This window comes from Lepeophtheirus salmonis, chromosome 10, assembly GCF_016086655.4.
Source record: "Lepeophtheirus salmonis chromosome 10, UVic_Lsal_1.4, whole genome shotgun sequence".
In the NCBI taxonomy this organism is placed as follows: Eukaryota; Metazoa; Arthropoda; class Copepoda; order Siphonostomatoida; family Caligidae; genus Lepeophtheirus; species Lepeophtheirus salmonis.
In genome coordinates this window covers 3570646-3596527 of record NC_052140.2, presented here as the reverse complement: position 1 = coordinate 3596527, position 25882 = coordinate 3570646, and the positions used below count along the sequence as shown (strand labels likewise).

The 25882-nt window shown below is 29.7% G+C and overlaps 1 protein-coding gene across 3 annotated transcripts in view; it reads right to left on the bottom strand.

Moving 5' to 3' along the window:
• Positions 1–2584: 2584 nt before the first annotated feature.
• The window catches only part of LOC121125513 (organic cation transporter-like protein), a 68667-nt gene continuing 45369 nt past the window's right edge, over positions 2585–25882 (bottom strand). Inside the window, exons 10-11 of one of the 3 annotated variants that reach the window (XM_071891537.1) lie at positions 24456–24637; positions 2585–2714 (exon numbers count right to left, since the gene is read on the bottom strand). In XM_071891537.1, the coding sequence (XP_071747638.1) occupies positions 2612–2714; positions 24456–24637 (285 nt within the window). In that variant the 3' untranslated portion in view covers positions 2585–2611. Of the gene's footprint in view, positions 2715–14955; positions 15165–24455; positions 24638–25882 lie in introns of those variants that run through there. The other 2 variants (XM_040720711.2, XM_040720712.2) reach the window with 2 other exon arrangements.

Below are 25882 nucleotides of genomic sequence, written 5' to 3'. Positions count from 1 at the left end.
CAGACTTTGTATATAAGTATTCATATAAGAAGGGAACTATTCGAAATTACTCATCAATAGTAGTGATATATTTATGATAAATGCCTGGGTTCTCACCAACGAGTAATTACCCACAGGGTACCCTTTGTTGTCTGTAATATACGGGTATTTTTTCATTGAAGTTCTGGATGGACTCATCTCTACTAGGTACCTAATCAGTATAATTTCTTTTCTTTTTTTCACCTATCTTGATGGGGGTCATCATTCGGAGAGAAAAAAAAATAATGGGAATCTGAATAACAACGATCTCAAAGATATTACGCTGCATATTTTGATCTCGAAAAAAAAATATCTCTCTAGAAACACAGATATGTATTTAAAAATAAAATAAAACAAGTTTCCCCATTCATGATAGCCTAATAACTTATGCATATGTTTCTACTTGGTTGTACATATGCATTATACATAAATTCTAAACTGTGTATTTATTAGTATTTTGATACTTGGTCCAAGAGTATTTTTTGGTCCGGTCTTGAGTTAATTTTTTTAGATTAGGACCGATATTTCGATCTCAATCTATCGTTTGATTCTCTCCCCTACCTTGATTTATGTGCTGTACAAATATGATACATGCAATACTTCATACGACGTTTTTGTGCCAATGTTTACAATTTTGCAATACATTTGAATTCATCTATAGAAACTATCAAACCCGATGTTTAAATGAGACCGATCTTACCAATTTTTTTTTGAAAGACAGATCCAGTCCGAATTTTTCTTTGGGACTCATCTAGACCGAACTTATTTAACGGATCGAATCATATCGGTCTTGGACCGGTCTAGGATTTTCAGACCGAAACGAAACATTAGTATTAATACAGTGGTGTTGAGACTCGGACCGAGACCGATTTTTCCCCGATTTTGTCGTATCTCATTTTTTAAACCGATTTTGACCAAATTGTTTTATTAAAAAAAGGTATTGTTTTAGTTTTTTCAAATTTCTTTTATTTATCAGGTTGCTCCTGAGGTATACCGTATATATCTTTTTCAAATTGGTGAGTGTACCACAGTTGGTACAAATATGGTTAAAAATAACTATTTTTTAAGGTTCTATGACATAAGAATATTGTGTTTTTTTTTTTGGAGTGAACCACGTAACGGCCAAATAGATCATCATGTTTAATCACATAAATATTAGTCTCCTAAAAAAACTATTTATATGAACTTTTAATTAAGTTATTCCATTACATAGACAAATAATATTTGAATGAATTAGTTATATCACTCTAAAATAATGTGTGTAAGACAAAAACCATATTGAAATCAATATTTAAATACGTAGACAAACAAATATTGTATAACAGGTTATTCGATAAATAAATAAATATTTTTTTACTCTTGATTTTGTAAATTTGAATTTGCTTCAAAAGTTTGCCATAAAAATGACACAAAATAAAAATATGTAGAAGTGAAAACGGCTTTTTAAAATTTTTGAGTCCTCACCTGTATATGGTCAAATTAAGAGGCCATTAAATTTGGAGAGGTCAAGGTAACACAAAACGTAAAAATAAATAATCGACCATAACTTTGGAATATTTTGAGATAAATCACTCAAATTGATTTAGGTCGTGTGTTTTGCGCTCTACCAAGTTTTCTTGGTATTTAAGCTCAATTTAAAATAATGTAAATATATATAATTTCTGAGATATTGACAGAGTGCATTGGGAATAAAGATTTGCGTATGTTGAGATTTGAACACGACATTTAAGTGTTTTCGAACATTTCATATTTCATTTAATTGTTGACAAATTACAAAAATTAATAATATTGAATAATTGTTTAAGCTTAATAAATTTAAACTTTATCTTTAGTTTTTACTGTAGAAACTTTCCTTATAACTATTACTCTTACATTTCTTCAAGCCTCAACTAAGATCATGGCTATGAATAAGTTGACCATGATAACTTATTTTTTTGTCCTTATAAACACTATTTCTTCTTTATTTCTTTAGTATTTTCTATTTAGTGGTCTTCTTCTGATATACATATAGCTGTATAGTTTTTGACCTAGGGTAAAGTTTGAACCTATAACATAAAAACATAAAAAAGGGCAAATATGATTTGCAGATATAATGTATAAAAAATAAAAGACAATAACAATTCAATTAACTGTTTTTCATTATATTTTTGTCATTCCTAGGTCATTTTGTGCTTGATTGCACTTTTTGAAGGAGTCGATAATGTGTTTGTCTATCTAAGTACATACTGTTTAATTGTGCATATAATAATGCGAAACCCGTTGCAACCCAAAAGCAAAAACAAAATATATATGTCTCGCCAACGATCCTGAATTCTTAGATACAGTTTTGTCTTTAAAAAGAGTTACATCAAACTCTTACAATTTGTGGCAACCAGGGCCTGCCATAAAACACTGTAACCGATAGTTTTGCAATGGTCTGCACTATCATAAGGCCTCAAGCTAAGATAAAAATGTATCTTATTATGTTTTCCAAAAAAGGTAAATTATACCCCACATGGACAAAATTAAGATTTGTGGTGTGTCAACATAAACCAAAATCAAGAAAAGGGGCAATTTTAATTCATTTGTTTATTTCATATATATATATATATATTTACAAATCAATATTTATAAGTATATTTGAGTTAATAACAGGCTTTGTTTTCAAATTGTTGGTTGAATTAAGATGTCCAAGAATTTTAGCTATCCTTAAGAACCTTAAAATAGATTTACTAGAATTATATTAGCCACGATATGGTCTTTCAAATAAAATTTTTCATTATTTACGTGTTTTTACTTAAAATAACGTACAGTAACCAAATATTTCAATAAATATATAAAATGAAAGAATTTTTGCAAGTGTCTTTGAAAATAAACTCTGATTTGATAGTAATTTATATTGCATTTAAAGTCATCTCTGCATACAATGTAGATCTAGGCAAAGTAATAAAAAACTTTTTTTTCAAACTATTTTGTAATATAATTTTTTTGTCAATTTTTATTATGGAAATTGACACGAAATTGAAACCAATCAGGGTATAAAGTGACAATAGCTCTACCCAACAAGAAATAGTTATAATATTTTTGAATAGTACTACACTTTTATTAAATCACGCAACCTTTTCTCAAAAATCCAAAAAAAAAGCTTCAAAATCGGTTGATGGATACCCAGTTCTTCCCTACTATAAAATTAATCTATGTTAATAAAGCAAAGTTTGTCTTTCTCTCTACCTGAATGTATGAATATGACCCCCCCCCCTTTCCTACCGCAAAATGAATGATTTTTTGTCTTAACCAAGAAAACATTATTGTTTTTGAAGAAAAAATTTAATGATGTATAAAATAAACATATTTTGATCCGAGATTGTAATGTTATTAATGAAATATTGTAAGCGTGTACAGATATCATCAGGTAATACATGGTATATAGTGCTCCCTTATGTAAACCATCTAAATATATTTTATATTCCAATTTATAATGTAGTCGTATTAGTGAAATATTAGAGACGTGTTTGCTATTTATTAATAAAATAAAATTTCATTTCTGGCTACTAATTATAATAACATCAACTCTAGCTTCCTTTAATCTAAATTATGTCTCATTTCAGGCATAAGAATTGAGTGAAACATCTCTTGTTATGCAAAAAATAAATACTACTAAAAATCATTAAAGTAACACTGATTCAACTTTAGAGCCGTCTAGCGAGTAAAAACTAGTAACTTATGTATGTATGAATGTCTGTATATATGAAAACAAGTCACCGGGTGCAGTTTAAGTAGTAGACCATGATGTATATCATATACAGTATAAAGAAAAAAAAAGGGAGTATATTAGACAAAGACCACTATATAAATGAATTAAATCTCGCAAGCGTTTAGTTCAACTCATATTAAAAAAGAAAAAGAACACTATACATAAATAAATAAAAGAATGTGACTTTAGACATATTATTAATATAAAATGCTAAAAACCTGTAAGCGAAGGCTCAAGTGCGCCTTCAACAAATGGGTAGGAGAACAGATAAGTTACTACAATAGCATAACATAACTTCTAAGGCCATTTGTCATATTTTTATAGAAAAAGGGAAGTACATTTTAGATTCAAATAGTCAATCATATACCTATATAAAAAAATCAGTCATGTGAAATTCATAAATAACAGTTTTTTTGAAATTATTGAATTCCAATATAGAGCCTATCATGGACCATTTTTTTTAGATATAAGTAATCAGTTTACGTTCGACTATTTAAATCTAATAAATGGGTGTTTTTTTCATAAAAATATAACCAATGGTTGACAAATGACCTTATGAACTTATATTTTGTTATTGTATTAATTTCTTACAATGTTCTAATACCCCATTTGCAGCAGGCACGCTTGTGTCTTCCTTACAAGTTTATACTATTAAATGCTTTAGATGAGGTTTAACAACGAGCTAAAATACTCTCTGTCTCATCAATTCATCTTTTCTCAACCTGTTATTATTATTATTGCTTGAGGAGAGAACGTCAAAGTTTTTACAAGTTTTGCACATGAAAAACGGAGAGTGATGCCCAGGATTTGTAGGGGAGTTAATTTCTATTTTATTAAACCAAAATTTGAATTTTCATCCACTGCTATTAACTCCAGGCATTGATGGGTACCATTCATGTGTATTTGAATTAAATATTAACACTGATATGTTAAGATGATTTTTTTATTAGTGAGTGCTCTAAACATATTTTCTTTTTCTCCTACCCTTATTCTTTCATTCTTGAAGCGAGAAAATATATGAATTAATAATAAGTATTATTGAATATAAGTATTGAATAGTTTCATGAGAGGATGCTCATGAAAAACGGAACGGAATATTGATGATATCTGGGGGAGTTATTAATGTAAAATGTGTCTTTTAGCCGACCCCTAATTACTCCTGGTAATGCGAAATACAACTGCTTGTACTCAATAATTGTTAGTAATTGTTCAACAATCACTGTTCAGAGCACTGATAAGGAGAACAGAAGTAGAAACATCGATAGTAGACAACAAAATGCAGTACATTTTTGTGTTAGCAAGGTTGTAGCTTGAGAAGAAAAGAAGCAAAAGGGTTGAAGAAAAGAAGATGGGATAATTTATTATATTATGATTATCATCCTGGTCTTCTTTATTAAATTTACTAATAAAACCATTTCCGGTTTTAATATAATCATGTAAATAATTGTTTTCTTTATTAGATTAATTCTAAAGGTAGATGCTTGTCTTATAATGATATTTATGTTTGACTTTTATTTATTGTATCAAATTAGATTGAGTTAAAAATCTACAAAATAATGCAGTAACAAAAGTGTTCGTAATACATAATTTAATATAGTGAACTTCTCAATTTACTCTCAACCATTTAGATTTAAGAAAAAATTAGAAATAAAGGGCAGTTGAGAAAAAATGAGGTACGTCTTCCTTTAAAAAAAAAGCTCTACATTTAATTTTCTATAAAATATGATTATAAATTAATTAAATTCCAATTTTCGAGAAATAATATAAAGAGTAGAGCCTCACACATTTGTCTTTGTCCCAGATCCGCTCAAACTAAAACCAGGTCCGGCCTAAGTTATTATTCTTATCCCTACTTAGATTGTATTTTTGGATACATGCACTCACTTTCCATAGGACTCCGTAATAGTTAAATATGGCAACCATTTTGAACCAATTAGGAAAATACTTAAACTGGGTTACAACATCTATCATGCTTGCACACGTATTTACATAGTGATGAAAATCGTATGTATAATGGGCATGTAAAAAGAGAAACCAAAAATCCACATGGTAACAATGACAATTTGTAGATGATCCCTTCCAAAACATTCTTCAGTCAGTTGTGACAAGGGAAGAGGGAGACAAGGAACTAAACAAGGACATTGGCAAGAATTACTCCGATATCGATACTCAATTCTACTCTTAGCCCAACAAGGACTTATAACTCCGCAACCAATCCTTAAGATTACTCTCGTTCTTTTATGGCCAGACATGAACGTTCAATTAGGTTTTGAATATATTTAGGAAAGGATGTTCACTACTCAGGAACTAAATAATAATGACAACTGCTAAGGAAAATAAAATTCATTCTTCAGATTACCAATTCCAAAATACACACAATTTACGTCACTGTATAACATACGTGTACATTTTTGGAACAGAACTAATTACCAGCTTATTTTTAAGAATAATGTGTCTTTTTTATAGGAATGAAAATGGCATGATGAATTAACTTCGTAAACACAAATTTTAGAAAATGTGCAATTTTCTCTCCCCAAAAACAATAAGAATTTTAAATTTTAGAACCACTTTATTTTGAAAAGGAGATTTGTTGAAGTTTTAAGATCATAATATGTAAATTTCTTACAAATAAATTGTGTTTACACACATGATAAATAAGGTAACTGGTAACCCACCTTTACCAAATACTAACTAATTAACTTTCATCTATAGAAATGGCTAAGAACTTCTGTTGCTATTATTTAGGAATGTAATCCAATCTTGTTTTGCCATTTTCTGCATTTCTCCTTGTGTGGCTCTATGAGTAAAATAGTTATGAGTCCTTACTTAACTAAATGGATTTAGTTCATATATATAATTATATTATAGATTTTAAGTTTATTTTTATGCATTTAATCTATTTCTTTTTAGAAAAAAAAAAAAAAAAAAGAAGAAGAGTGTTGCAAATAATCCAAAGAATTGCAAAACGTTACAAAAATTAAGGGAATTAATGAATAAACAACCTCTACCATATGGATTGTATTCCATGAATCGAAATCAAATGGCATTTAAATTAAGGCATTACCTTTATTGTATCTTTCAACCTTTGTCTCAAAAAAAAAAAAAAAAAAAAAAAAACTCACACAAATTAGGCTTCAAATCAGTAAGTAGTTAGTCACTTCTTTCTTACTACGAAATATTAATTCAATTATTGCTGAAATCTTCTCAGTTTAAGAAATCTAAATAGAAATCCACTTATTAATGGTCAGAAAACAGATAAGGGAAAAATAAGTAAACCAAAAAGCTATGTAAATTCTTATAAAAGCAAATAGAGTAACGCCACGAAGTCAAACAAGACGTTACTTTATTAACACAAAAAATTTCACTGTATTTTTTTGGAACCTCTCGATGTTTCTAATTCTTTTCCTCGAATTAGCGTGCCGAATGTTGATTTAGCGAATTCGAATTTGATTTTGTTAAACTGTGAACAATTCCCCAACCGTTGTCAAATAATAATTCCATCATTGAGAAGAATTGATCCAGAATTGCCTAACTACCAATTGATTTGGGCATTTTTTCTGTTTCTTTTTAGAAGAAGTTTTGCGATGTACAATAAAGGTAGCACCATGCAAATTCAGACTTGACTCGGGCAGTAGACTTACAACCATCCTGATTTAAAATTATTATGATAATTAGAATTTCAGAGGTATAAATCATTTTATGTAATTGGATTTTAATATTGATGATGACAACTCAATGTTATGGACTCCCCCGAAACCAAATTAAAAATGGAGAGGGGGCTTGAATAAGAAAAAATGACGTCATATAACCATGCAACTTTTCATTAATATTTCCTTCAAAAAATATAAAGTGAATCAATAGCTCCTCTGTTCTGACGCTCATGGTGGTCTTAATTACTATTCGGACTCAGCCATAGAATTATTTATCATAAGGAAGGCTCACGCAAATGGACAAGAAAAAAAAATTCTGGTTGAGGCGATAGTATGTATTTTTTATTTTATAGTCCCTTCCTTAAACCAGAAAGGAAGAAAAACAATTCAGGCAGTTTCGGCTGTTTAGGCATAGAGAATAAGAAAGAGTTAATTCATTCGTTCAAATTTGAATTTCATTTGAGAGAGATAATAAATAATTATTGATTTGTCACTCTCAATTGCCAACTTAAAAGTTAAAATACTTTAAATAAAGCCTTTGATTGTAAGTATATCCTAGGATCTAGGAAGTGTATTGGAATAATAAGTGCACTTTTGTCACTATATCTATAAGTTGAATCATAATATCATCCAACCTAAACTATTTATGACTTATTATTAGTATTAGGGTTTCTCCTAGTTTCAAATTTTAGTGCTTTCTTTCCATAGAAAATTTTGTATGAGGAAATATGGATAAAAAAAGTTCATTAATTATAATTTTAATAATGCAACAAATTCAAAATTCATCCCCCCCCCCTAATCTATATATATATATAATCTTGTGGACGCGTCTGGAGTACTGACTAACGGAGAGAGTTTCGGACCGTTACATGATTAATTGTTGCCATTTATTGTTAGTGTTACTGGGATGGGGGCAAGTATTAATATCCAAGTTAGAGCTTTTAATAGTAATAGTTGGTTTATTGTTAATATTAGAACTGAGTGTGGTAGTTATTCAAAATGATGTTTTTATCTATTGAGGTCATTAATAATCGGAAACTTTAGAACAAATGAATTTAGTCAGTTTTACTGTCTATTCGAACCGTCTGCAAACTTGATTAAGATCGGGTTCACTGTCAATATTAATGTGGATATGTCTTTTGTTACTTGTTTGTCCTACATATCACAACAGCCACGTTATTCTGACCTTTATAACCAACCATCCAAATGTTATTGACATATACAAAATACTCATTCTTCTCTTACTCAAGACAACATTAACCACATTATGCATGACTTAGATAATATCATTATAAATGCATCGTTCGAGCTTGAGTCTCATCAACTGACAAAGCTGATCTTTATTATGAGCAACTACGAGATATTTATTAAGAAAATTTATGCAGAAAAGATTGCCTACATGAGTGAAATACTATATTACAAAGAAGATAAATAGTTGCGTATGAGTTTGGATTATTCTTTGCTTCGGAATATGTATCCAAATCGCAGTTATCTAGACATAAGTGCACCTACACTTATGACCAGTTTGTGGATTTAACTTTTGACGAATTAGTGGAAAATAAATAAAAAACAAAACTACAAGAAAAAATACAACAGCTCTATATCCCCAAATGACGTTACGTTTTCCTTAGAAAAACATGCCTACAGCCTCATAATAAAGACAAAAAATATCAAATCTATCTTTTTTCAATGTTAAAATCTTAGAAAGGTATTTTCTCTTATTTGTTCAATTAGAATTGACAATGAAACTATTCAAGGAGACCAGTTCTGGGAAAGGTAATTATAAGTAAATCATTGTTGAGCTAACATCAAATCAATAAAATTTTGGTATAATGTATTTATAATGTCTGTTATTAACTAAGTTCTTTTGAAGAGTGACTTTGGAAATACTCACTTATATTTATTTTAAAAGACCTGTTTATTAAAAATGGAATAATGGAACATTTATAAACTGAGTGGTTCTTTTTCACATAATTCTGACCCCTTCCTCCCATTTTCATAACAATGTTTGTTTATGATCCCTAATCAGTAACTTATATCAGTTCACTTATCAAATAATATTCCTATGTTGTTAAAATTGGAGAGGATGAAGTGTATTTAATTTATGACAAATAGACTAATCCACAACTGTGAAAAGATCCTGAATATTCCCTATGCTTAGAGTTTGGTGAGTCACCTCATTAGACTGTGACTTTGTACTCTGAAAAATGACTTGTGAGCAGCTCTAAAAGGAAACATATTTGTTCTTTCAAAATAATGTTTTTTCCCTTAAGGTCATAGTACAAATTTTTTAAAGATAGATTTTAACACTTAATATGGCTTGTATGTTTATCTTCCGTTATGGAAAATTATTATTATCAATAAAAATGTGTTGATCGACAAAACTATCAAATATCAGCGTAATTTGTGTAGTTTTACATAATATGTCGTGTGAGTTTAAAAAAATATGATCTATCTGTATGTAAAAAAAAAAGAAAAACTCGGAAATTAATATATTAACCCTTACAATTTAAAGAATGTCTGACAGAGAAGAAACTTAGCCGTCAGGAAGTTTTATTAGATTTATTGCAATTTTGAGCTGGTGAGGAAGAAAATAAGCCCAAATCTCACTTTGTATCTACCAAGGCATACACATGAATTGCCCTAAAGTCAATCATTAACTGTGCTCCGAGTCCAAAAATAACTAAGGTTGTAAATCGTAAGCATTATTGGCATGTAATAAATTGAAGAATCTTTTGAAAAAGAGCAGCGAAGCTGTCATGACGTTTCAATAATTAGATATAAGTGGTCCTGAGAGGAGAGGAAAAAAAACACCCACTCCATATCTTAATAGGAATTTATCCGACATCGATACACCGAGTCCATCAGAGAAATAAGCTTTTATGTTATGCTTACCAACAAATCCTCAATGTTATTTTCTGTCATTCATACGCACCCCATTCCCAACAACCATAAAACTCACACGCTAAAAAATGATTGAGATTTACGACCCTACTCTTTACAATATAAAGGAAAATGAATTATATAAATATGTTATCACTTTACCTACTATATTACGTATAACTCAAATCCTTTTTTATAATCATAAAGACAATACTAATGGCAAACTGTCCACATAAAAACAATTTCGGAAAATCTTTATTTTTTCAATATGGCCTTGAAAACATATTTAATATTGGTCTCAATATGGCCTTGAAAAAATTCCCCCCTTGTTTAATTGTGATAATCAATCTTGGCTATTTTAAATACAATTTGCGGTGACTCCAAATGATTAATAAGAATAATTTGTTGAAAGAAATTGATAATAATTATTGGCTGAAGTGTAATTACCACTCAATAATGAGAAAATTATTCTAGTTTTTTTTTGTGTTGACGGACTACAGATATATTCTGTTCATGAATAGAAATCATTTATCATTAATGCAAAAAAACCAACACAAAGTGAAAACTTCTGAGTCATCATCCAAATTATTCACTTCTCTCAAAAGAAGAATGACATAATGAGATGATGTCGTGTTGATGTTACAACAATTAGGTAAATCTTTTGATGTTTTCTTTTCTAATTTTATACAATACAAGTGACAAATGTGGCCCGTGAACAGTTAAGCAAGCTAGAAGGATAATTATACAAATTGACAATTAAGTTTTTTTAAAGTCATGACTAAAATAGAAAAAAATATTATTTTCTAAAAAAACACGTCTTTAAATAAAACATGGATACATTTATTAAAAAGGCCAAATAATCTACTAGTCTGATTACTTTTTCACTATATTGCAAAGACTATTGACGAATTTATAACAATATCAAGCACGCTTTTGTTTGCTATCCCGTTCTATAGATTATAAAAGATTTATATTACTTTATTCCAAATATATTGTAGATTTTGAGCCACGATATTGGAAGGCATTTGTGCTATTTAGTAATACGTCTAAAAAGGAAGCAGAGTCCAGATGAGAAAAAAACAATTTCTGCATCTATCAGTAGTTGTTAAGTGTTTATTGCTTAACAGCGCACAGAAGATAGGGTGATTGACGAAAGAAATCTGAAGACTATCTTGATATCGGCTGTAGCTACATACACCACTGAATTATTCCACATAGAGTGTTATTACGAATGTGTGAAGATGAATGATGGAGAGTTACTCCAATGATTTTTTTTAGATTTATAAGTCTGGATCCTTGTTAGAGTCGAAGTAGAATTGAGGAACGACATTGAAGTAGTAATTATGCCTATGTCATTGCTTGATACGGAGTAGGACATTAATTTATTTCCTTCCTCCTATAATTACTTGAAGCTAGTGTTGGATCCGTTTGATCTTTTTTTACCATTTAATGGTCCTAAGAAACAATAACTCGGTCTTTCAGTCCCCACTCCAGTCTACTACTGTACCACTACAGTTCAAGCTACCTTTATAGCTACTTTGACTCATAGATAGGATTGAATAATATAACAACTAAGAAAATAATAAATTAATACTGGATCGTATAATAATAAGTTATGGCCATACACCTCCTACCTTAAACATCAGGTATCTTGTCTCTTGAAAAAATTTATGTTGAACAACTGAAACAACATAGTTAGTAACTACATCATTTCAGCCGTTGTAGTAACCATAAAAGACAGATCCAACACTACTTTAAGCTAATCTAATGAAACGTAATGACAGCTAAGCTGCTCTTCTCCAAAGCACTCTAAAAACTGTTATAGTTACCAAATTTTTTTTGTACATATCAACAAGTCCCCTCTGAGTGCTTATTTTTACTCGGGACCATAACATAAAAACCTAAACTTTCTTTTATCAACTAAGTTCAAAATATTAACTGCATTGTGCTAATGAATGACAAAGAGTTACGCTGATAATTTGTTGGGAAGTTATGTATATGTGTAAATCCCTGTTGAACTCAGAGTCACATTGTGGATCTACCTCTCAGTACTTTCTGTCCATGTCCTTGTTTGATACAGAGTGGGGCTGGAGTTTATTTCCTTCCTCTTATAGTAACTAATCTACTGAGACTAGTGACTGCTAATCTGATCTCCTTCCAAACATTATTCAAATTGACAGAGTTACCATCTTGATTGTCTTTTTACATGCCCAAAGGCATACAATTTACAGCCTTACTTATGACATATAAAGAAACAAAAAATACAAATTCTTGAAAATTAATTTAAAGTAAAATTGATCCTTGAAACGATGTTTAAAAAAAAATTCAAGGATAAAGGAGTTCCCAACATAGACTTATATATACAGATGTACAATATATGAATATACTTGTAAAACTTATGTAAAATATTTTACAAAAAAAAAAATGACATTATTGACATGTTAAGTAAAATTTAAAAAATCAGATCAATCACTCAAATCTTAAAGAAATAATTTATTACTACTTTTTAGTCTTTAATGATAATAGTTATCAAAAGTATGATCTTATACGATCGCAAGACTTTTTGTAGTTGCAACCTGAACAGTGGTTTTTAATTTCTAAAGCAGTTATCAATATTATTTTTTTTTGAGAAAAGAAGATCGAGTTATGAATTAAACACAAGTACATATACTGAAATATAATATAAAGAAAGCAAATGCTACAGAAGTAATTTTAGTACTTCCATAATTTTCATACATTGAAGCAAGACACAGTTTAAAACTCAAAACCTCTTCATTTCGGTAAGGGAGAGTTCTGAGGGTAGAAGATTACAATGTGTAATTTCTTATAAACAGATTGTATATCCATTTTTTTTATTTATTTACACTCATAATAGATTTGATAAATTACCTATGGACAAGAATTACTCTGATATCAATTCTCAATTCTACTCTGAGTCTTACAAATTATATAATGATTCATAAATCCTTACAGGGCCACGGAATGATTCAAGACTTGCTGGTATGTAAAAAAACCTTAAAAATGATATGATAACTCCCACAATTTGAAGAATGTTTGAAAGAAGAACAGCTTAACTGTCATGACGTTTGATAAGATTAATTACCTGTAAGAACTTATAAAAGGATGAAAATAAACAGAAATTCCACTCCGTATCTAGAAAAACATATTTCCTCAATTCTACTCAGAGTCCAAGTAGAACTTACAATTATAACTCCCCAACAAATCATCTTTATCACTACGTCATTTATGCTCACACACACTTTATTCTTTGATGTTCCCACCTCAAGAATTAAAGAATAATGATGAAAGCTTTGTAGAATGAAAACCACTGTTTAGGTTGCAACTCTATCTAATAACTCTTAAATACAAATAATGTTTTATTTTAAACGTTTATTTTATTACAGAATTGGGTAGTAAAACACGGACTGTTATTAATATATGAAGGTTTAGTGATTTTTTTTTTTTTTTTTTGATATTCTAGTTCAGACATCTTTTATGTAAAAAAATAATTATAATAAACATTTCGTCATCTCGTCATCGTGAGCCAAAAGCCAAAAGTTAGCGGATCTCGGATTTCCTAGATGCTGAAGTTGAGGTGGCGAGAGTTATGGGTATTCTGAAGGGCTCCAGGAGCCTGTTTTTCAATGTTTCCAAATAATGGAGATGAGGTCCAAGAGGTGTACTGCACCAAAAATCCAGCCCATACAATGGTCCTCGACATAGGGCCTCTGACGCGCAGAAGATGCCTCCTTTTTTTTCAAGGCCAGGGAGACTGCTCCGGTATACCATCTTGCCATGGCTGAAGACCAACTACTCTGAGGGTTACGACACGTGGGCTAAGGACGGTGTTCGCTCTCACATATCCACCGACTGCCAAAAGTTATGCTCCCATAACATGGCTGGATTCTGGTCCAAGGAGATTTGGCCCCCTCCTCGCCAGATTTGAACCCGCTAAACTTTTCTGTGGGGGACATTTTGGAGAGGGAAACTAACAAATGTGGATCAATGAAGGCCGCCATAGTGGCTGCATGGGACAACTTGTCTGAGGAGTTTGGCATCAACATCCTGTTGTATTAATAATTTATGCTTTTTAATCTGTCCAAATATAGTCGAGTAACAGCTAAAATTTCAAATCTGATATAATATTTCTATAACAATCTTAAACAGACTAATTAGATGATATTAAAACATGGGGTGAAATGTCTAGGGCTTAACGAACAAAACACGTTTTTTCTGTTCAAATCACCTTTATTAAAATAATTATTGATTTATTTTATTGGTTTTTATGGAGCAGAGTTCCCATAGCCCTTATCAAGCAATTTCTTAGCCTGAACAGTATTTGTTATCATAAAAAAAAAGTGTAAAGTTTATACACAATTTTTTTTTTTTTTTTGCTCCATTGTTGTGGAATTATCAAAAGTAGGATCACACTTAGCAAAATAATACACAAACTAAAGAATAGATTGCCCTGAAATTTCGGCAGCTGTCTCTTGAATTTTTGTACTAACTGAAAATGAGGTTACTTTATAAAGCTTTGGAAAGAAGAATTATCCATAACTTAAGTGGAGAAAAAAAGGGGGGAAATGAAGTCATAGACTTAATTGTTGCTAGAATTCCATGACTCATCATTTTATCCTTTTCTTATTAAATACTAATAATAGAGCAATGATGTTTGTATTTTGTAATATATTTATTTCGAGTATGTTACATAAATATATTCATCTCATCAAAACATAAATAATCTAAGTATTAGCTACAATTGTTTTGTATTTTTGTATATTCGAATATTCTTCAAATGTTTTGGAATAATCATCATTCTTGTTTTGAAGAAAATGTTGTTGTTGTTTTCGTTCCTGTTTCTCTAAACAATTACTGGAACTCTAGAAATTAATAATAAAATATAATGTATAATAATATAGAGAAGGGGCTGTCAAACTTTTAACGCTATCTAGCAACTGAAAAGATATTAAGATATTCAAGTCATTATTAATTTAAAATTAGAATTTTTTTGACATATTTTTATGTAAAATTTTCACCTTATTTGGATCATCTATTTAAAAAAAAATAGTTATTTGATGATCTAATATTTATAAAAACTGTAATGTTGGATAACCTTTAAAAAATGATTAATACTAAAACTTAAAATTTATCAATATTTGCACACTTTTTTTTTTTTTTTTTTTTTTTTTTTTTTTTTTGAAAACACAAAATGAAAAATAGAATAAATTTTACTACTACCAAGAATATTGGTTCGTTTTGTAGATAAAGTACTTTGAAATACATTTTATATTAATTAATCTAAATGATGTTAAAAAGTATTTAATATTGAAACTACAAAAAACTACTGAAGCAAAAAAGGAATTGGTATACAATTTATGTTATCAGAGAAAATTGGAGTTATCGGTGTTTTTCTCCTAATTTTTCAATATAGGACAACTCTTTTAAGAAGTGAGAGCGACCATTAATTATTGATTAAATTCAAAAATATTTGGCAATGTAAAGTCATATTAGGAAGGGGAAAATATGTGGGCGAGTCGAGTAAAAGTAAAATAAATAGTTTTAAGGGCAATCCAAATCTCATTGCCCTATAAATTTTCTTCGAACAGGATTCTGGGAAATCTATTTTTAAATGGCAGGATCCCGTTTGTAAATAAAAATACAGTGAAGCTTAATCATGTGATGTCATCATTCTCCATGTCCTCCATGTTAGAGGCATTTCTAAAGAGCTTGTTCTAATACAACAGTCTTTGTTTATTTTTCATTTAAATTAATTTTTTTAAAGGCAGGGGACATATTTTAGAGGTATCACATATGGAAAAAAATTATTGATTTATCTACAAACATCTTCAAAAATAGTGAGTCAGGTCATTTGATTCTTTCTTAAATTTTCAATTTCAATTCGAAAACACAAAAATTTGAATTAAAAAACCCCTTATATTTCACCCATTTTCTTAAAGGCAAGACATTTTCGTTTTTAGAAATGGACAAAGATTATAATCTTAAAAAAGAAAAAAATTTAGACCACGCATTAATCCCGACATAAACCATATATAATCACTTTAATTTCCTTATTTAGTGTTGGACTTCGTTCTGAAAATCCTAGAACGGTCTGAGACTGTTATAATTTTTAGTGATCTAAATTATATTGTCGTTTGAAGAGGTCTTGTCCGGTCTCAAATAAAAAATCGGTCAGGATCGGTCCCAAATAAAAATCTGGTGTACACCGAATGTATAGATGAATTAACTTATTTTTTTAAATTGTAAACATATGAACAATTTACAATTTGTATAACTCATACAACATGATATGGGAGAAAATTGTTCCATCAATTGAGACCGATAGATAAACGGTGGAGCGACGTTGATCCGTGAATAACGTGCTTGGGAGAAATTATTCTCATGTGCGTAAGTTCTATTCATGGTCGGATTAAAGAAGAAAATATACATTACTATCAGTAGTACCCGGTATTGCCCCGAGTTATTAGGGGTCGACAAACATATAAATTTTGCTTTAATAATATAGAAGATAACTCCCCAATAAAATTCTTGATGTTGCTCTCCGTTTTGCATGAGCACACTCACACGTAGCTACTCACTCAATTCGTTCTCTCCTCATGAATATATAAAGTACTTCCTCCTTTTCTTTTTTAAAGAGTTGAAATAAACGCTTGCAAAATTTAATTCATTTTATACAGTGCTCCCTCTAAATTATCTTATTTTCTTTCAACTGTATTTGTATATGAAACACATCATACACTCAGTAACTGTTTTTCATAAATTTAGACATTTATACATACAGACAGATAAATTTTGTTTCATGTATGTATATGGACTTCTAAGACAATTTCTAGATCAGATGTTTACTTTTGTTTAGTCTGTGCAATTTTATCATACCAATTAAAAGAATATTTTAAAAAATCGGTCCACGATTTGAAAAACGTTTAAATTTCGGTCAACAGTCTTAGATCGCAGTCTACATTGAAATATTGGTCAGAACCGGTTTAGATAAAATTACTTAAGACAGAACCGAAAAAAATGCAATCTTGGACCGAGTCTCAAAAATATGGGTGGTATAGGGGGTAATTATGCAATATGTGACGTTGGTATTATTGCATTTATCTACAAAAAAAAACAAAAAACTATACTTTATAATAAAATTAAATGGTAAATTCAAGTTGAATGATGATTTAACGCATATGATGTTATATTTTGTGTAGATTGTTTGTATTTAGTTTGTACATAGCATGCTCTAAAAAACATATTGGGTGGATATGGCTTATAATTTATTTACTTCCTTTGACTTGAAAAGAAAAAAAATAAATGTATACATTTTATATACATAGATTCAACTAAAAAAATACATATTATATTGTATGTTAGGTACACTGCGACAAAAAAAATGATTTATGTTATAAAAAAGTGCACGAGAATAAAAGTAATAAAAAAATAATCTTGGGTCTTTCTTAGGGTTTTTATTTTCCGGTAAATGTTCTTTGAACGGTATACCCAGAAATATATTTTTTAAATTGTGGGATTCCGTTAGTAGAGAATAGGCTGAAAAGTCCCAGGCTTAACAAAGAAAAAACATTTTTGTTAAAAATTGCCTTTTTTTAAAAAGTTTAAAAAATTTCAACACACTGCCTACCTTGAAGTATTGTAAAATTAAAACAAGAAATTATTTTCATCCATTGTTTTTTAAATAACAAAAGTAGCGTCACACATAGTACAATAACACTTCAACTTAAGAACAGATTGTCATGAAATTTGGACAGTTGTATTTTGAAGCTTGGTAAAACACTATGGGTATTTTTGGGTGGTAATTGTGCAATATGTGACGCCATTTTTATTTTCCTACAAAAAAGTTAAACGTAATAAGAAAATTTAAATCAAAGATTTTGATTTTATTTCAATGATTTTTTTTTAAATTTTTGGTCAGAAATCGATAATGTTTTATTTATTTAATGTAATTGAGTGACTGTTTTTGTTGACATTTATAATATAAATAAATGATTTTCTCCATGTAACACCCCTAAAATTAAATTGCTTAAATATTTTTTTTTGAAAGATTTCCTTAGTAAATCAAAAATACAGTGAAATTTATGAATTTATTTTTATATTTAAAAAAAAAAAAGAATAAATTTCAAGCTTTTCTGAATTTACAATTTTTTATTCTCTATTTTTATCATTATCCTTAATTTGGCGGAGTATTATGTTTTTTTAAAGACCACAGATCCAGTTTTTTATTTTTTTTTCCTTAACCGGATTATACCTGCAATAAATTGCTAATTGTTTTGATGGATCTGGGGCTTATATGTCTGGGCCGTAATCAATGGTGACTAAGATGCTTGATATCTCAATTTTTTCCAGTATTAGTAATTATCGGCATTAGTTGCGTGTCATCGATAGTGATTCCAGTCAGCCCCCCACCCCCCTACCTACTAAAAAAATGTGATTATGGTACTGCATATCTTGTAGAATACACAACCCGGCCGACGGATCAACTCGGTATGCATGAATCATTATAATAATTAAATCAAGCTTATATCACAAAATAATTAAATGCGGCATTTTCCCGTAGGTGTAAAATCCTTAGAAGTCCCGGGAAAACGAGATCCCGTCGTAGTGAGAACCCCTAGTTCTTGCTTTATAAACAAACGAAGTACTATATTCCTATATACGCTCAAAATTGATTCTTTTCATAAAAAAAGAATATGTTTATGAATTGTATTCAATTTTCATCTATTCTATCACTACTTCATAGACCTTCCGTATGTATCAATAGATAAAAAATGTATTTTGTTATATCATAAATTCTGTAAAAAAAATGTTATTCTATAAAATTGATTAACCTTTCAATAATATATATGGTATGTGAAAAATTTGTGGCTTTGTACTTATATACAGTCATACCTATATTCAGATGTCAGGCAAGTGACACAAAGGTTTTATATTTTGGAAAAATACAAAAGTTGAAAATAGTGGATAAAAGAATTCAATTGAGCAGTAAATTACCTCTGGACAGAAATGGCCCAAGAGATAACTTTTTTTTCCCCGTCAGAATTAGGTTAAAAAGTGTAAATAGACTTATGAAATAAACAAAGATGTTACGTTTTATTGTTGTTGTTGTTTTTATGTTAGATGGAGTTGCACTGATTAAACATAAGTAAACATTTTAGTAATACTCCATCTAACCTAGGAAACTTTGGTGAAATCAATATACATATAGTATATTTCTTTCTCTAGGAATTACCGGAGTGCGAACATACACACATCAAGTTCAAGAGAGTAACTCCCTAGCGTGCTGTCCATGACCTATGGCGATTCCATAGATAACATTAATTTTCAGAGAGAGAGGGAAAGAAAGAAAAAAAATCATTTATATAATCGTACTATACATGCATACATATTTTATTAATTCAATGGTTTATAAGCTTATAGTATTATTACAGTCGATGAAAGTTTAAAACGTAATCACATACCTATGTCATGATGTGTATGACCGTTGGCTGGGGTTGGCAGATACACGCTCAACACAGTTTTTTATGTTATTTAATTCCTGCGTGGAACTTGGTATAACCGCTATTGCGCGACACCCTTAAATCAGGTGATCGTTAGACCAGGTTTGATTGTATTTGTCAATTCAAACTAAATTATTACAAGGTATACATTCCATAATATCAGTTTAGAGCAGTAAGAAATACTTTATAAAGGTGTGTTTAAACTGATTATGAAAAAAAAACTTTCTACGGCATTCTACATCAAGTCTAAATAGACTTATAATACTACATCGTAGAGTTCAATAAACTTTCTATTAGAGTTCAATCCTTTTCGTAAGTTGGGTTGTTTATTAAATTAATAATTTTATGTTTCTTGAACACAGATGTTTAAAGTTGAGAAATCATTTTTTAGTAGGTACAAGGATTCAACTACAGATAGAAACTCATTGAATTATGTGATGTAGTAAATTTTGCTTCGAACATTTTTGGACTGGTAATTTTTCTGGATACATTTTTTACCTCTGGTATTCTCACCTCTTAGAAATTTTGATGCTTGTTGAAAATTTGAAGGGAAAAAGAGCACATTTGGGAAGTGAAAATTAACAACTCTTCTTAACTTGTGCAAGCAAAATGTACAATTGTATTCTTATATGCCTAAAAATGCAAGCATTGTCACTTCTCCCGTAATTATACAATAGTAACAGTAAATAATAACAATGTCTATAATAAGCAGGTTTCCAACAGATATTTTACTATTTTACCGAGACAACTTTATTTTTATTTTTTTTGACCTCTAAATATCATTTCTTTATTTTAACCATTTAGTATTGCCCAACTACTATACATGTTGTGTTCAAGCTGGGGTTTCGTATTTGTGTATACAAGGTGATTGTATAAGTTACCATTTGAAAATATCGTAACGGCTTATTTCAATAAGTTTAATATCTGCTATTTTAATTATAATCAGCAACTATTAATTAATTACTATCAATTCATTTTTATCCCGTAAAATTGTTCATTTTGTGAACATTCTGATTATAATTCAATGCGTATTATATTCTTTATCAATTTGTAATCTAAAAAGTCAAAGAATAAAATCTCATAAAGTTCCAATAATTGGGCATGAGCAAATTTAAAAAAAAAATATGTACTGGGTGTTCCAGTTAAATTGAGAACCCCTTTAAGGGCTTATAACGAACGAACTAGATGTGGTAGAACCATAAATGTATTATTATTTGAAAGCTACATTTAATGACATTTTATTATTTATAATGAAATCGGCCTTTCTTGATAACCTCAGCTATGGGACGTCGGAAGCTTTGGCAGGCTAGGGCGACGTCATGCAGATCCAGCTTTGCCATTGTACGGGAAATTTACACAGGACTCACGCTCAACCCTCCCTCAGAGATAGAAATCGTATTGGTTCAGGTCCGGCCTGTTGCAGGTCAAAAATCCGGTCTCCAAAAGTGAAGATCCTTCCCTTTTTTGGCCTTGTGGGCCGATGCACTGTCTTGTTGGAAGGTTTAATTTCTTCCTTGGGCACTCCATCTATGCAAGTAATGTAAATTAAAAGTATAAAACCAGAACCAGTAAAGACATATATTCAGGTAGAAACTTCAAAAAGCTTGGCCCTTTTCCATTATAGTATAATTTTCATTTTTGAATATTATCATTGAGGGATTTAAAATATTTGGCACTCTAGATCATTTTGTATACAAACAAATCAACAATTAAACAAGACTCATATCCTATTTCAGTATACTCATCATAGCAACTGACCTAACTTTTTCTTTTAAAACGTTTCCTCTCCCCTTTTTTGGACTACAACTTGTATAAGAATATATATTAAATATGATGAAACTTTAGGCCCTTCTTACCCTATAACGTCATACATATCTATTTGATACATGAATTTTTGAATATTCAATAAGAGCGATATTACACATTTTGTTCGTCAAAAACTTCGTGCATGCAATCACAAATATATTGAATCATCAGATATAAATAATTAACTTCTAGTGCATCATTGGAAAAGTGCTAAAACATTTGTTTTTCGTAAAAAAACTATTCTGATTATAGAGGTACTATATAATAATAGAAACAATCCTTCATTTTTATAAATATTAGTAAAAAAAGTCTGTATATTAATTTGATTATTTTTAAATTATCAATTTCAAACAAACAACTAAAAAAACTTGTTTTAATAAAATATAATAAATATTTGATATAGAAGGGGAAAAAAAAACATATGAAAAACGACTACATTAACCAGATAGGCATTACAGGACTAATATATTATTAAATATTTTGTATTTTATTATCCAACTCATTGTATTTTCCTAAATATCATAAATTAACTACAAATTATCACTTAATCACGTTGAGTCTTTTATTCTTATATTGTCAAAAGGGAAATGAAACTTTTGAATACTAAAACATACAGTCTTCCATATTTTTCTTGTTGCCATCTTTAAATTCTTTTTTAGATAATAGCTCTTAATTTTTACTGTGGAGTAAATACTTAATTGATGTTTTTCTCATTTGTAAGTTTGCCCACTGATTGAGATTTTATATAGGACTGAGGTCCAAAGAATGAATAGGTCATTCCATGATTTTAATGTGTTTATTCTTGAGCCACTCTTTTGTTTCTTTAACCGTATGTTTTAGGTCATTGTCGTACTGGAAGACTCATTAAATTATGAATGTTTCATTGTTAAAATAAACCGAAAATTAAAGTTATATTGACCGTTCTTTTCTTTGTTAATGGGCAAACTAACCAAATCGGCAATTGATTAAATACTAATTTTCTCCACTGTAAAATTGAATGGATAACTTTATCAATATTAGAATCATAGACTGATTAGGAAACGATACGAATTCCAAACGAAGTATGTTTAAATTTATAAAAAAATCCAAAACATATGAAAACTCTTTTTTGAGTTCATAATACATAGAATCAGCTACTTCACATCATTCAAGATTTAACTCCTGGAAAATGCTAAAAGATCAATATTTTGTTTACTTACAAAAATTAGTGATGCAGAACGTACAAATTTACAAAACAAATGTACTTGTATATAAACAGAGGTGTATAAAATATATCATAAAAAGCAGGAGTGGTGTTTTCTAGTTGGAAATCAAAACAGGGTTTTTATTTTCAGGAGGCTCTTATAATTATTATTTAATTCTTGAAGACAGAGTATCTAATAATGTATTAACTCGGGAGTTATAAGTGTAAGCCCTTACTGATCTACAAGATTGAGACATTCCAGCCTATATGTCCTTTCTATACTAGGTCGCCAGTTAGACATTATAAACCGGTCCAGAAAACTAAATGCTTATTTCGACATGTGTCAACAATATTTAATTCATTGTTTGTATAGTTTCATTCAACAACGCACTTTTTTCGCTTGTAAAAATGTTCAATTTTGTCCCTACAAACAACGATGCGCGAACATCATTGATTTTCTGTTACCAATTGAAGTAAAACGCTTCTCAAGCCCATCAAATGTTTGTGGAAGCTTACGATAGACATGTTCTAAGCAGAGCACAGTACTTCAGGGGGTTTGAAAAATTCCAAAGTGGTGATTTTGACGTGAGAAATGAAGAGCATGGCCGGCAACAGAAAAAGCTTGAAAATTTGTCAGGATAACTACGTTAATTTTCGGGTTCTTTTATTATTACATACTCCCAAAACATATTTTATACATCATTGTAAATATAACCCCACTCTTGTGCTAAAAACACCTTCATGTATGTCAAACCTACATATAAGTGTAACCCTCATACTTTGATACTAAATGTAATTACATTATTTCCCCCCTCTTTATTTTTACCAAGGTATTATGTAATCCATCTAAGACAATATACATAATTACATCCTTGATATTTTAAAAGTGTGCTTTATCTGGCATTTAAAAGTCATTTTCTGTCTGAAAAAAGTATACATATGGAGTAGGATTTTTCCTTTTCTTTGGATTTCTGGAGGTTTTACACCTACAGGAAATCGCACATTTAATTATTCAATTATATAATAAGCCCTTCCATAATAAATTATATCCAACGAAGTATCATTTTTTCTCGTTTTATACTCCATACATAGAAAAAAAATTGGGAACCCCGTCTTAGCCTGACCAGGTTCAAAAGAGGTACCCATGCAAAGTTTTAGCCTCATAGGCCCCACGGTGTGGGCACCTATGAAAGACACGCACACACTCTCTGTATTATACATATACAGTTTATCCTAATAGATACATCTAACCCAAAAACTCACACACTGTTATTTATGTATCAGTTAATTATTTGTAAACTGATGCATATCGACACAAATTTGAAATATAATGTCATATATCTTTTTAAAACAGTCTGAGATCTGCCATTCAAGATTTTCCATATTTTTATGAAAATAATTACATTGATTCTATGTTAACACTTAACTCCACCCAAACTCGTTCATCACTTACTATTTAGTTATTTATCGCAGGTCGGTTCGGGTTATGTACTTATAAAAAAATATACAATCAATCATAATGATACAGATGAAGGAAATGAGAATATATGTTTTATTTTAAGACTAAAATAAAATTTATTATTCATTCTGGATATTTCCCGGGATCCTGCTCAATGACAACTTTCTGGGGAATAAGAAACCCTAATATGTAAGATTCTACGTACTCTTTATTTGATGAATTTTTAATCCAAGGTAAAATCCTTTGATTATTTCCAAATATATTTCCATCTTCCATGGTTTGAGCTAATTTATGATTCGCTGTCTCTGGAAGACAACATGACATCAATCCAGCCATAATACTAATGACACCAAATATCATTATCGGAATACTATTACCATATTTGCTCTATTTAAAAAAAACGAAAAAAGTTTTAAAAGTATATCGGTACGTTTCCACATTTACATAGTAACTATAATGTTAATGGGATATTAAAATTAGCGTAGTAATTTTATTAGCTCTAGATATTTTGATCAATGAATTCAATCCTTTTGAAGGACTAGACAGTTTTGTGAAAACAAAAGTTATGATAAGAATTTTTTTATACAGCACGTGGTTAACTTTATTATACATCACAGCCCTTCTTTGAAAAGAAAGAGAACAGTACCAAAGTCCGTTTGTAGTAAATAGACAATTCTTCACAATTAATAATTGTTGGATTTGTTAACAGCTTAATAACAAGGGCTACGTTCAGAATACTCATATCAAAGTCCGTATTAAAAGGTATCAGGATTAGAAAAAAAATACAGTAATTATTTGTCATCTTACTTTATAATGACATCACAGGGGTACGATGTTGCAAATATATTATGTTGATTTGTAAGTTTTATTAGGATAAAAATTGGTGTTTTAAACGTACATATTTATCACTTCAAAATCATATTTTGTTTAATACATTCCTTATCGATATTCAGTAGGAAATATATTTATACCACAGTGTCGTCATTAGAATTACTGCTTTTTTTTAATGCCCGGACCTTATTACATGGACCATGATTGATAAGGGGAAAATAAGTACAAAAATGACAGCTGAGAGCAAAATACAGTGTATTTACAATTTTGTTCAATCATTACATAATGTATCAACAACTATACCTCCAGCATGACGTAACTTCCGATTTATTAAGGAGAGTTTCCACATAAATTGGTGTATACACAATAAGATGTCTATAAATTAGGAGTGGACCAATAGACAATTATTTGTAAAAAACTTTGTATATTTCAATCTTCAAGCTTAGAGAATTCTTATTTTCAAAATGAAGAGATTTTGTGACTTAAAACGTTTCTGGAATGTAGGAGACAAAATCCCACAATAGATTGAACTGTAAAAGAACAACCCTTACATATTTTACAATATGATTTTTCCCGGTATTTTCTCTGCAAAAAGTAAAAACCATTTTAAACCACATAACCTCTTCATTATGTATATGATAATTGTTGAGATTTGAAGATTATTATATTAAGAATTAGTAGAAATAAATGGTTCATTCCCAAACATGTCCCATAGATATGTAAGTTCATCTTACATTTAACATTTATCAAATACATCTCTCCTTCTTTAACATAAAGTTGTCCTTAAACAATAATTGAAGC